This window comes from Micromys minutus (genome assembly GCF_963924665.1).
Source record: "Micromys minutus genome assembly, chromosome: 2".
Lineage (NCBI taxonomy): Eukaryota > Metazoa > Chordata > Mammalia > Rodentia > Muridae > Micromys > Micromys minutus.
The window spans coordinates 6723699-6737139 of record NC_137971.1 but is presented as its reverse complement, the minus strand read 5'-3'; the positions used below and the strand labels follow the sequence as shown (position 1 = coordinate 6737139).

The following is a 13441-nucleotide window of genomic DNA, read 5'->3' as shown; positions in this document are numbered from 1 at the left end:
AGGATTTAGCTGGGAAAGTTGTGTGTGGGGTCAGTAGTCTCACAACCACAAACACAGAGGAAGAAAGGACAGCTGCTTGGCCCGTATTAAGGAGACCTGTGTGGTCACTTCAGAGGGAATGAGAGAGATTTATCTACTTGTCTGTAGTTGAAGTGTGCTTTAGGTAGGCGTCAGTGAGAGGCCCATCTGGTTAGCACTAAGCCTCTGACTTTCAAGACCTAGGGTCATTCATGTGATCTGGAATGAGAAAGGTCGTCAGCGAGAGCCTGAAGCCCAAGGATGTCCCTCAGAGGCAACATCCGGCAGAGAGGAACTTTCTGTCATTCTTTCTCTTGGGGCAGGTTAACTCAGAGCTTCACTGCTGCCCTGAGACATGGAACCTGGCCACCCTTGTAAAATCCCTCTGGAGAAGGAGAAATGACACCTGGAAGCAACAGATATTTGTTGAGAGAGCGGATTTGTGTTCATTCCTTTGATTCAAACCATTGTCTCTAGAAAACCCAGGGAAACGCAAATATGTTTTCTGGGAGAGGCAGCGGGTTAAGTCTTTAAACATATATCAACAGTGTGCTGGCTTTGTTTGGTTACCTAACTGCCCCAGCAGCTCCCCGGGTCATTTTGGTGATGGTGTATGGTGTACAGGATACTATCAGAAAGGCATGCCACACTCATCAAGGGACTACTAGAGAGTTCCAGGCTTGGGAAGAGGAATGCCCATGTTGGACATTCTTCCAACCTGTGCCAGGGTTTGGAAGAGGGATTGAAAAAGCCATGCTGTCTCTGCAGCCTTCCAAATGTCGGTCCCCAGAGAGGAACTGGAGTTGGCTCAGTTACCAGCATGTCAGTGACACTGCTGAGCAGTTAAGGGGTTGAGAGGTTGCTCAGCCTCTACCTTTCACCATATCACACTGGGATGTATTCTCTATATATTTTGGGGTTTAAAAGGTTGTAGTAAACATATAAAATGTAATGGCCGCTCAACCACTTTTGAGTAGTTGACATGCTAATTTAAGTCCCAGTGTTGAGCTCCTGTCACTATGACCCATTCTCAGAATTTCTAAGCATCTCAGACACTCACTTCCTTGTGCTCCAGCCCCCGGTAACCAGCTTCCCATCTTCGTCTCTGTGAGTTCATCCCAGGTCACATTGCTAGATTTATATGCTGGTTGTCCTTTGGTTGATTTCTTTCCTTAAGTTTGTGTGTGTTGTAGTGTGTGTCTGGGCATCTGTCCTTTCTAAGGCTGATTCCTACACCAGTAGGTGCTCATGTTGAATCTTCTTTGCCTTTTGGTTATTGTGAATGCTGCTCCCACAAGAGCTGACACACAAGAACTTATTTCAGTCCCTGTGCCTTATCTGTTTGAGTGCGTATCCAGACGTAGGATTGTTGGGCTGCATGACATTTTCCTGCTTAGTGTTTTTGGGGTGTTCTTTTCCCTAATGCCTGCACCATTTTACAGTCTCACTAGAGATACACACAGGTTTTAGTTTTCTATATTATCTCCAATGTGTGTTATTCCCTACCTTTGTTATCCATAATAGTCATTCTATGACATGTTTATTTTAATTTGCTCTTTCTTTGATTACAGATATAATAAAGAACAGGTACCCACATAATCTTCCCTTGCTAGAGGTGATGCATTCTGAGGATTTCAGCTCGCATGAGGACAGGAGCCACATGAAGTATATGATGTTTAATTACCTCATACATTAGGCACAGAGCTGGTAAGTGGTTTCTACGAAGTAGAGCATGTTGTGAAATTTTACAGTGCCAGAATAAGTAGAGCTAAAATATGTTCTTAGTGGCATGTGTTTTTGCATGTGTGTATGGTTTTCACCTGTGCTGCCCTTCCGGATATATCTGTGGCGGTAATAGTGGTCCAAAGGGGAGCAATCAACCATTTTATGGTTGGATTTAATGCTACTCTGGGAGGGAATGTACATCTGATGCTATGAATCTGGCCAACAACCCAAAGCCGGGGGAGCTTACAGGTCCCCGGCGGTAAAGGTACAGCCACCACTATTATTCTGATAATTTTGGACAAAAAAAATCTTATACAAATATTACAGTTAAAAAAAGATTACCAGGGCAGGCAACATGTCTGTCCTAGAATTAATTAATCCTCTTGTTCATCTCTGCACAGTTCTAGATCCCAAGACTGATGGTTAGGAAGGAAATAAAACAAAGCTAGGCTATGTCCCTAAATCAGAGCAAGGGAAGGGAATAAGGAAATAATCACCCAGAGGCAAGTTGGCTTTCTCAAGTTAGATGTGTGACCCAGGACTTAAACATGGGTCTTCCAACTACAAACCTTCTTGCCTGCAACATTACTTGAGCCTTTGCCTCCCTGGCAACTGGATGAGAGGCATGTGATGAGTTACCTTTTATGTTGGCATCGTGCGAGCCTGTGTGAGACTGTAAACACTCCTCAGGCTGCCAGGATTGACCGTGAGTCCTGTGTACCATAGGGAAGGACAGGTCAACCTTTGAGTGTCTTTGGCACTTTGCCATCAGCTAGTCTGATTGTGGGAGGAAGGTTGTTAGATTATAACCTTTCAAAGCTCCCTGAGTGCCGACTCGCTGCCCAGAACTGAGAGTAGAGACCGCAAGTGTAGGACTTTGCTTTAGCAGAGATGTGTTTGAAGAACATGGTGGTAAAAGAGACTTAGTAACAGTGACTTCTCTCCCTGAGCTTAGCGACGTGCATCGGAGCAGGTAATGCATCGTGCAGGATGGAAGATTACGGTGGGAGAAAACAAATCTGACCAAAAACGTGGCTTGCTAAGGTTCCTGTAGGCCAGACACAGGTATTTGAATTTTTGCCTGGGGACAATGAGAACTTGTTACAGGAATGGTTTTAAATGACTGAGAACTCGGGGTTCCTCTTTATGGCTCCTCATGTCCTGACATCATTTCCCATAGGAAATCCACGACTAGTACGGCCGGTAAGCCCCAGGTTTCTGAGAGGGTGGGTGATGGTTATAAGCAAAAGGTGACTTACAAATTACCTACATGAGAATTTTGGTTTCTTTGGCATGTTCTCCAGGGCACCTTCTAAGTGGTAACCTTTCCCCCACAGCCTTCCTGTGACAGTGATTATGTTGTCCTGAGGGTCTAATGAACTCATTGCCATAAGGTACTTGGCAGACAGGCCTGGTGAGCCGGATGTCATAGAGGCACATTGGCATTCTGCAGCTGAGCAAAGATAAAGAGATGCTCCTTGAATGAGGCTTCCCAGCTGTTCCACAGCAGAGTCAGGATTTAAACCCAGCTGGCCTCGCTGCAGAGTTCTGCTCTTAACCACGTAGCTGCACCCCCAATCAAAACACCCACATTCAAGCCAGGCACTCACAGACTGCAGGGAGAGGGCACAGGGAACAGAGGAGGGACGGTGAACTCCAGTAATTAGGTCTTTGGCCCAATAGTGAGCTTCCTCACACTGAGTTAGGATTTGTAACATTGGTGTTAAGATTAGAAGGAGTCAACCCAGTTGTTCATAACAGCTGTGCAGCAAATGAAGATGGTATGTAGCAACGGAGGGCCAGCAGTAGTTACAATGTTTCTTTGTAAAGTAGAAGTCTTTTTCCTACCCTTGAGAGCAGAGAGGTGTGTGTTTATATGCTGCTGCTGCTGGGACTCATGCAAAATGCTTCTTTTCACGCACATCATCAGATTGCAGGAAACTCACTTCATGTGCACAACTCTGGCAGGTTTCATAGGCGAGCAGAGTGTGGGGCACCTGTTAGTTCTCCCTGTGAGAGGTTGTGTGCACCTAAGAGAGCCTGAGGTGTCTGATCCTGGGTACCAGAGTGAATCTCAACTTCAGCTGACCAAGATGTTTCAAGAATGTGTTTCCAGTGCAACCGGAAGAGCTGGGAGAGCACGGGCTGACGTACTGGGAGGGGCAAGATAGTGGGAGTGGGTAGTTCAGGGGTCTAGGTAAGAGCTCTTTTCATCTTGCCTGGGGACTCTGACACCACTGATGAGGAAGTAGCTCCAAAGAGAGACATGGAGAACAGTGGTCCAAATGACTGTACATCAGAGCAGCCATTGCTCGGGACAGGAGGAACCAGGGCCTCTTGGTTGAGAGGCTCCGAAGTAAACACACGGAGACTGATAGAACCGGCCTGTAATGCATCCAGGGGGCACTAAACACTTTAGTATATTCTTCCATGAATAATTCCTCCAAGTCTAACCACATTAGGCCCCTGCGGGGAGGTGGTTTGGGTCGCTCTGTCAGATATCTTTGCCACTTAAGCAAATGATGGAGAGTGGACCAGCCACAGTGCCTGGGTTTGCGGATGAGGCAGGCAGCCAGGAGAGCTGGCCCCAGAGGTTTTATTTCTTTGGCTGTGTAATCAGATTGGAGGCAAATGTTTTTCTGTGTCTCCTCTGTCTAATCTCTGTTTTGGTACCATTCTTCCTTCTCCATCCTGCTACTCTGGATTGGTCCTGTGGTTGTCATGGCAACAACTCTGACTCCATCCCAGGTTCTCACTCTCAAGAACAGAGATTCAAAACAATCCCACCCTGAGTTCTGTACCCTTTGAGGGCAACGGGAGAAGGGTGCTTATCAAACCTCCCAAGGATTCAGAGCTAGGAAGCCAAGACATCCCAGGACAGAAGCTGAAGCCAAAGAACCTCATAGGTGGGACACAAAGGAAGGAGGGGCTGGGATCTGGGTCCAGGAACTCAGCTTTGCCAGATCAACAGAAAAATTAAAACAGACTTTATTTTACGAAAGACTTAATACAGGGCTAGTTACGTTGAAAGGCTGCTTTCAACACAGTTTAGAACACAAAACGCCGCTGAAAGGACAGAGAGTTAGTCACTGTGGAGAAGTCAGAAGATTACAGTGTGAGAGACTGGCAGCATGGGTGGGGGAGAGAAGGAGGGAGAGTGAGAGGGAGGGAGGCAGAGAGGGAGGGAGGGAGGGAGGAAGAGAGAAGGAGGGAGGGAGGGAGGGAGAGAAGGAGGGAGAGTGAGAGGGAGAGGTGGGAGGGAGAGAGGGAGGGAGGGAGGGAGGGAAGAAGAGAGAAGGAGGGAAAGTGAGAGGGAGGGAGAGATAGAAGGAGGGAGGGAAGGAGGGAGAGAAGGAGAGAGGGAGGAAGAGAGGGAGGAAGAGAAGGAGGGAAGGAAAGAGGAAGAGAGATGGAGGGAGGGAGAGAAATGGGGAGAATAGAGAGGGAGGAAGGGAGAAGGAGAGAAGGAGGGAGGGAAGGAGGGAGAGAGGGAGAGGGAATGGGGTCTTAAATCAATCTTTCACAAGTTTTGGTTAACATGTTCAGTTATAATCTTCTGTTTTTTTTCCTCCTGGGAGAAAAACTTTATGATTCTATTTCTGGCTGAACATATTTTACAACTCATTTTTAAAAATTATAACAATACTGCAATTTACAAAACCATCACATTCTTTTCTGAGCATTAGTTTTAAGTGTTGTAAAATGGTCTGTTTTAGAGATTTAACATACTTACAAAGCTGTGTTTTGTACATTGACTTTTTTCTTTCAGTTCCCCTCTCCTACAGTGGATCCTGGGATAAACATCATGGGAAGGGAGGGGCACACTTTCTTAACTACCTGTTTAGTACACATAAAGTCCTAGAAGAGAATATGTTAAAGACTCTGCAGGTAAAGTGCTGTTTGTTTTAAGCAATGGTGCTGTATGCGACTCCAATATGAGAGTACTTGTGCTTCTCTAGTATTTGGGATTTTATTTTAAAGCATTTTATCCTGTTTATAACTGAAATATAGTATCTTCTTTAATCTGAATGTTTTCTGTTATTAGCAAAGCTAAATGTTTTTCTTCCACAGTTGACATTTTAATCTCTTATCAATTATCTATTCAATTTTTCATAATAATGTATTCTTATTTATTTTGAGACTTTTTAATGTTAGTTCTATTAGTCGTTTTTCATCTAGTTTGCAAATATTTCCATTAAACATGCTTCTTTCTTGGAGTTGGTTTATGTTTATTTTAGATTTTATATAGACAAACCTGTCAAATTTTTTCTTTCATGTCATACCTAGAAAAAAATCTGTCCTGACCTATGATTATATGTTCAACTATCTTTTTGTGTTCCGTCCTTTTAAATTTTTATTTTAACATTTAAATCCTCATAATTTAATTATAGTGCCGTTTAAGCCAGTGTTCAAAGCAAAGGAGATAAATTATGGGGAAGAAAACTTTGATTCAGTGTATGAATGAGATTTCTAAATAGTAAGGGCTGCACAAAATGAGGATGCACACAACCAGGGAAGTAAACTGACCTCATCCGACCTTCCACCCCAGCGAGGAACTGCTTGGCATTCTATACGTGCTCAACTAACATTTGCTGAGTGATCAATGGAATAAGGGATCTCCTTGGCTGGCCTCTGTTAATACTGATTTCCTGACTTTGTCCTCCCCCACTGCCCCCAGCTAAGGTTTTGATTTGCTTCATCTTCCATCTGTGTAGATCATCTTAGAACTAAAAGCTATGGTTCTGAGGGAGACAGGAAGTGGCTCAGGAGCATGCTTCATAATTCTCAATGCACAGCGTTGTACAGAGGGCTTGCTGCGGCCATTGCCGTTGTCTGCATCGGAACAGGAGGGGAAGAGAGGAGCCGAAGAGCTCGTCCTGAGCCAACGGGGTCTGCTAACAGGCTGGACAGGTGAGGCAGGGCTATCAGGGCCTTAAGGGCATCCATGAAATGCATTCCTTAGGTCTCACAGGCACCTGCTCTGTTGTGTGGCTCTCCCAGCAACTTCTCCCTTCAGCTCAGCTGAGGAAAACACCACCAGGGGCTGGGTTTCTGCTTTGTCAAATGACTCAGTCATGCGGGGTGAGAAAACTTCAGTCATGGAGTGCACTGAGTTCCTGAATGAAGGAGCAGGGCATGTATGGGCGCTGCTGACCAGACCTGCCTGTAAACCCACGTGTGTAATAGGACCAGCGCACCCTATGGCTATGAGGTTTTCCTAGGATATGGATCATACTTTCTAGAGAACATCATTATGGGGTAAAAGCTTGATATAGAAGAGAGGAAATTTCTCGGACTCTACCTCTCATACACTGTGATCCCACAAGAATCAGCGTGGATTGTCTCTTGATAGCTCCGCTGTATGTACTTGGCTAGTGTTGGCCATACAGATGTTAGCCCCTCTGCCTCTGCCTCTGCAGCTGTTGCTGACCTGTCCCTATGAGTGGAGGACAAGGTCAGCACCTAGGTGATACCTCGTCTATCAACTGAGTCTGTTGATGTTTTAGTAATAGAAGAAGGGCCCTGATACTTTATCTTCCATTGACTGGGTTCATGTGGACTAATAGGAATCCTTATGCCACAGATGGGAATCTAAACGAGGTACATCTATGGACAGCAATATGGTGAATCCTCAGAGATCTAAAAGTAGACCCATCACATGACCCAGCTGTATTGCTCCAGAGTCTTTCTCTAACAGACTCTAAGTTCACACGTCACAGGGATGCTTACATGCCAATGTTTACCACAACCCCGTTCACAAGAGTTAAACTATTAAACCAACCTAGATGTCCAACAACTGAGGGATGAAGAAAGAAAATGTAGCATCTGTGAGCAAATGGAAGTATTTTTCCCAGCCGTGGAGAATGAAGTTATGCATGTGCAGGAAAATGGATGTCATGTGAAGGTAATCATGTTAAGTGTAAGTCTCAGAAAAACAAATGCATGCTTTCTCTCACTTTTGATTGATAGATTCTATATAAAACATATACCCACCCCTATATACACATACATATGCAAGTGCCCGTGGCTTCTGCCGTCGGTAGCAGAATGTCAAGGTGGCGGTTTAGTCACATGTGTGCTGACTTCTAGTTCTGACAGCCAGTGCTGTGACGTGACGTGAGTAGCTGACACATCCCCCATCTGTTTCCCCACGCCATAGTGGTATTTTTAGGATAATGGTTAAATAAAACCCAACCTTCAAAAAAAAAAAGTCATTATTAAATCTCTTTTGAGGTTGTGTGTCATATACAGCCTAAGCTTGGATTTAGTTTTTGGCTGAAAATGTCTCCTTTGACTCCTTTGTAGAAAGTTTCCAGAGCTTTCTCTGTCTGAACACAATGCTCTTGCTGTTTGAGCGGCTTTGCTGAGGGCCACCAAATCACAAAATGACAAGTCGTTACAGCAGCAAGCAAGCTGCCATAATACAGTGTTTTTCAGTTCACTGACTTTTTATCTTTAGAGCCTGGCATGTAGATTTCAGAAACCCACCTGCTCCTGTAAGGCCAGGCTCACTGGGTTGCCAGGTGACTGACTTGGTGCTCTGGGTAGCTTCCATGGAGGGACAGCAAATTTGCCTGGTGTGAGCAAGGGGACCGATGCTTTAAATGGAGGATTTTGTTTAGGGCTCCTAAATGGCAGCATTTGCCTAAAGCTTACCACACCAGGCGCTACTCTGTGATCTTACGGTGCTTCCAAATGATGCCTGTATTAAAAGGCTTAGTTATTTATTTAGCAGGCAGCCAACAGCAACTCAGCTCCATTCTCTTTGGAGTTCATGCTCATTTTATGGGATCATGAATCTGAAACCCCAAATCACCCTTGGATTAGATCTAGATGACTTTAGGCTTGGTTGGACCCCGCTACACAAATGATATAATCACAACTCTCCACAGCCCCCTCATCTCCCCTTCTCCTCCTCCTCTCTTTCTTCTTTGCATTTCTTTATGTTGACTTTGTTCTCCAGAGAAATTCCATTCATGGTAGAGAAGGGTCTGCCAGTAATTCCAGTTTGCATCTCACCTACTTAAAATCTAAAAACACACTTGGGTGTGTTGGTTTCCTGCTCATGCCTGAACCAAGACAGAGGACGAGACTGATTATATCTGTTGACACTGGACATCCTACTCCATCTTGGCAAGTGATAGTGGTTCTGGCTGAGGCTGTGAAGGAGATAGTAATTGTGTGCACACTAAAGGCCTAGAGGGGGAGGAGCAAGGCTCACCTCACCATTCCCTCCCATAGCACATAGTCTGAGAATGGGATGCCACATCTAAGGCACAGCAGAGTCATTTGATTCAAAGGAGACAAAATATCAGGCATCTACCACAGCCCTAATGCTAGATCTACATCCTAGATGGTGAGAGAAAAGGTCAGAAATAGGAAATTTGCTGGACCCTGAACATTAGGTTCTGAAGCCTTTTTTCCATTATTTGGCCTTTATTTGGATTATCCAAACACATTGTATTTCCTTCTTCAGGAAGACCTATGAGTCTACTTATTGTACAACTGGAGCCAGATGACTCTGCAAGAAGTTGCCCAGTAATAGAGTGGGTGTAGAGAGAATGTCTTGTCGACTGTATGGATACATCATCTGTTAATTTAAAGGCCTATGGCTTAGGCAGGAAATGGGAGGTGGAACATCTGGGAGGAGAAAGAATTCTGGGATAGAGCCAGGTGGGAGATTTTCCTCGAGATCTGAGGAGATAGATGTAAGGTACTTGAGCACAGGTAACCAGCCACTGTGCCATAATGCAGGCTAAAACATTTGGGTGATTTTAGCTATTATCTAGTAAAAGAAGAGGCTAGCTATAAGGCCAAGCTATTTGTAAGTGTATTTGAGTCTGAGTCTTATTCTGGGAGCATGGGACTGGGTGGAAGAATCAGGACTACAGCAAGAAGGGGTTAGAAAAGAGTTCTGAAGAGCATGTGCAGGCCTACTGTGAGCTGAAGGTGAGAACAAACATTAGAGACCATGAACGGCACAGAGCCTACACTGCTGAAGAGACAGGACACTCACTGGCTCCTTCTTTCTGACATTGCTTTTCTGGAGCCTTTTCTTTGGTGCATGGAATCACATGCTCTAGAAAATCTTGAGATCTTAGAGACGCTTTCTCCTCCTGTTTCTAAAGGAAGGGCTCACTGTGGCATGTGTGCTTCTGAGAGAGGAGAGAGGGTGCACCAACTTTACATCCTTACATACCTCCTTAGAGCCTTACTGTGCGGGTGGTTGGGGAAGTCTAACATCCAACGTACAGGCTTTCCAGAAAAGTGGGCAGGGGTGCTCGTGTGTGGTCTGAGGCTACGACCTACAATAAAATCTCATTTCCATCAGGGAGGCTCCAGAGCAACATGGAGGCTCGGACCAGCCATGGGACTTTATCTAGAATCATCTTCCCTACTTAGCACACATCTACAGCATCACGGTTTTAATTGATGGAATAACTGGGGCATATCTAGATCAAGTTGGCACAGAAGACACTTCTTTATTTCACAGCAAGTGTCGGAATTTGCTGGAGTTGTAAAGGGAATAAGGAAGTAATGACAAACCTGAACCAAGCAGGTCAGACGAAAAGTTAGGATGTTGAGTCAGAGTGTAGGGATTGGGAGTCCAAGGTTGAGGGCGAGGCCTTCTAGGCTACTGGTGGCTGTTTTTTTTTTTTTTTTTAGCAATCTGTAGTTGGATTGAAAGGGTGGGAGGTGAACCTGGAAGAGAAGAACACAGCAGCCTCCATTTTCTGTCACCCCTTTGGGTGCCTAGCTTCTGCTGGCTTCTGTTGCTATCACAATGTCTCTTCTACTTTATAGAGTTATATTTATTTTTCAGGTCTCAAAGAAGGTCAGACTCCCAGTCAACTGCATGGGAAGTGCCAAATTTACAAAGCCTTGTCTGCCCATGTCCAATGAGATCCCCCTACATTTATTTATTTATTTATTTATTTATTTATTTATTTATTTATTTATTTATTTATTTAATGTGTATGGGTGTTTTTGCATGTATGTCTATATACCATGTTTGTTCCTGGTGCCCTTAGAGGCCAGAAGAAGGCACCAGACCTCCTAGAGCTAGATTTAAAGACAATCGGTGATGTTGTGTGGCATGTGAGCTGGTCCATCGGAGCGAACATCCTGGCTGTGACAGGTGGAAACAGTAAGGTGACCCTATGGAAAGAGTCAGTGGGTGGACAGTGGGTGTGCATCAGTGATGTCAACAAGGGACAACGTTCTGTGTCAGCCTCCATCACAGAGGACCAACAGAACGAGCAGTGACAATACAGGCAGCCTGGTCTGTTGCCTGTTACTTTACTCTGGAACAACCTCCAAACAACTGGGAAGAAAAGTCCCGGTGCTACCAAGATTCCACACCTAGGAGTGCCCACATGAGCAACACTGGGTGCTTACCTGCCTTACTGGGATCCCATGTGTTTAGTGATTTAATGTCCAGCTGAAAGTATTCATGTGAGAAGCAAATGACTATTATTTTCAAATATTTTTGGCCATTTTTAATTCTTTTGGTTCAGGCTGTTTCCAAGCTAATAAAATCATATTACATAGTGGGGGAGGGGGAGACAATCATGAGCTACCAAATAGGTGCTGGGAATCAAATTCTGGTCCTCTGAAAGAGCAGCCAGTGGTCTTGACTAAACCCTCTCTTCAGCCCTGCAATGACCCCCTTTAAAAATCAAAGACTTAGCTGTTAATGCTGTTGATAGGCTTCATGTTTGCAGCTCTGAGGTCCCTCTGTCTAATGGCAGTGGTCATTGACTGGAAATGTACTTACATGGTCATTAATCAAATGTGTTGTCTCCAGACTGACGGAACATCTGAAAAGGACCAGGGGGACCTTTTTCCACTAAAGACAACCAGAAATAAATGTGGAACTTGGTTTCTGAAGATTGACTTGGCACAAGTCTTGTATGAGGAGGAGAAGGAGATGGCTTTACTCGTTAAACAACAGAAAATTTTCTATGTCCTATGGAAGCTTTAATTAATTTTCTAGACTGTGAGCTGTGCCTTCAGGGAGGACAGAGGTTTGATCAGATTTCCAGTGTTTGGCCTGCTAAGTCATGCTCTCTGCTGACATTCTGTGATTGACATGTTGACATCTGAAGTGTAGCCCGCAGAGCTGTTTGCCATTACTGTGAGCTGTACTGTTCGTCACAGCGATTGTCTTGTGCTTCTTAGCTTTCATTACACTTGGGCAGTGGGACATCCTCCCCTTTCCTCCAGTAGGGTAGACCAGTTGGACAGATGGGATGAGAAAAATGGGTCTGGGTGTTTGTCTTACACTTATTAGAATTGGGGAAGAACCATTATCTGGGAATCTTGAGGAGTAACTTGTCTTAATTATGTTGGAATTAGAGAGAAAAATGTATTCTACTTGTCCTGTGTGTGTGTGTGTGTGTGTGTGTGTGTGTGTTCTTTGAGAATGTAGTGTTTAGAGCTGTCAAGTAAAAGATTACAGCTCTCACCTAAAAGTGGGTTAAAGAGAGTTCATTCTTTTTTTTTTTTTTTTTTTTTTTTTTTTTGTCAAGCTGTGACTGTTTATTAACTGACCAGATTATAAAAATCCATGGGCAACACCTTAGTTCATACGTCTGATAAGCCTGTTTATCTGGTCTTCCCTGTTGCCAGCATCTCCACCTTCTACAAAGTGAGTTGTCTTTTTCTTCATTCCACCTCGTGGGGAGGATAATTTGAAGGGCCACAGGAAGTTATTTGCTTCCTTGAAGTGTTTCCCAACTGTATAGATCTCATGAATTAGATCCTCCATGCAAATGATGCCAAATTTACCAAGAGATCGAGCAATCAAGAAATTATCTGTCAAGGCAATCCGCTTTTTATTAATTTTGCCATAGCCTCGCTTGTAGATGAGCTCATTTACTGACTTCAGGTTGGGGTACCCCCACGCAATGTATGGTTCCACAATCCTCAGCATGTTAATTGAGGCCTTGTTGAGCTTAACAAAGGTGCCGTTGAAGATCTGTCGAAGACGTAGAAGCTGCAACACCTTGCACACCTTTGGGCTCACTCCACTGATGCCCCGGATTCTGATGACAAATGCCAATTTTGGTTCTGCAGGAACATAGAAGTTTCCAGCCTTCCTTGCCATCCTAGCCATCCGAATCTCAGTGAGGTACAACTGCCTGTTCTCCTTGTGACAGTGCTTTGCCTTCTCATAGATGAGCTTCCTCCTTGCCTTCCGCAGTGTCTTCAGGGCAAACTTCTTCCTCAGGCGCTTCACCTTCAACTCTGCGGAATTCCTTCGCTTTTTCTTAAGGGTTTCTGGCACAGCCGGAACCTTTTTCTTGAGGGTTTTTGGCACAGAAGTACCCTTTTTCTTAAGGGTTTCTGGCACAACAGCAACCTTCTTTTTCTTCTCTGGAACAGCCTCCATGGTTGCAGCTGGAAAAGGAGAGGACAAGAGAATTCATTCTAAAACCAAATACAAATAACAGTAGCCTGGGGACACATATTCATGTCATTCTGAATTCCATGGTCCAATGTGCAAACAGTTTCATGAAGTTTTTATACTGATCAAACAAAGTCAGTCATAAATCAAAACATTTTAAAATTACACTGATGAGAACATTAAAATGAAAGTTATAGTAAGGAGAAGAAATATTAGCCATAGGCCTCAGGGACTTTCTGAGAGACTCCGTAGACCTTTGATTGGTGGAGTATAGAGTTTTGTTGGATT

The 13441-nt window shown here is 44.4% G+C and overlaps 1 protein-coding gene across 1 annotated transcript; it reads right to left on the bottom strand.

Annotated features, from left to right (window-relative positions):
• Window positions 1–12270: 12270 nt before the first annotated feature.
• On the bottom strand, window positions 12271–13148 carry LOC308416415 (large ribosomal subunit protein uL30). Its single transcript, XM_080911398.1, has one exon. The coding sequence runs from the start codon at window positions 13136–13138 to the stop codon at window positions 12326–12328; it is 813 nt and encodes a 270-aa protein (XP_080767524.1). The 5' UTR covers window positions 13139–13148; the 3' UTR covers window positions 12271–12325.
• Window positions 13149–13441: the final 293 nt, after the last annotated feature.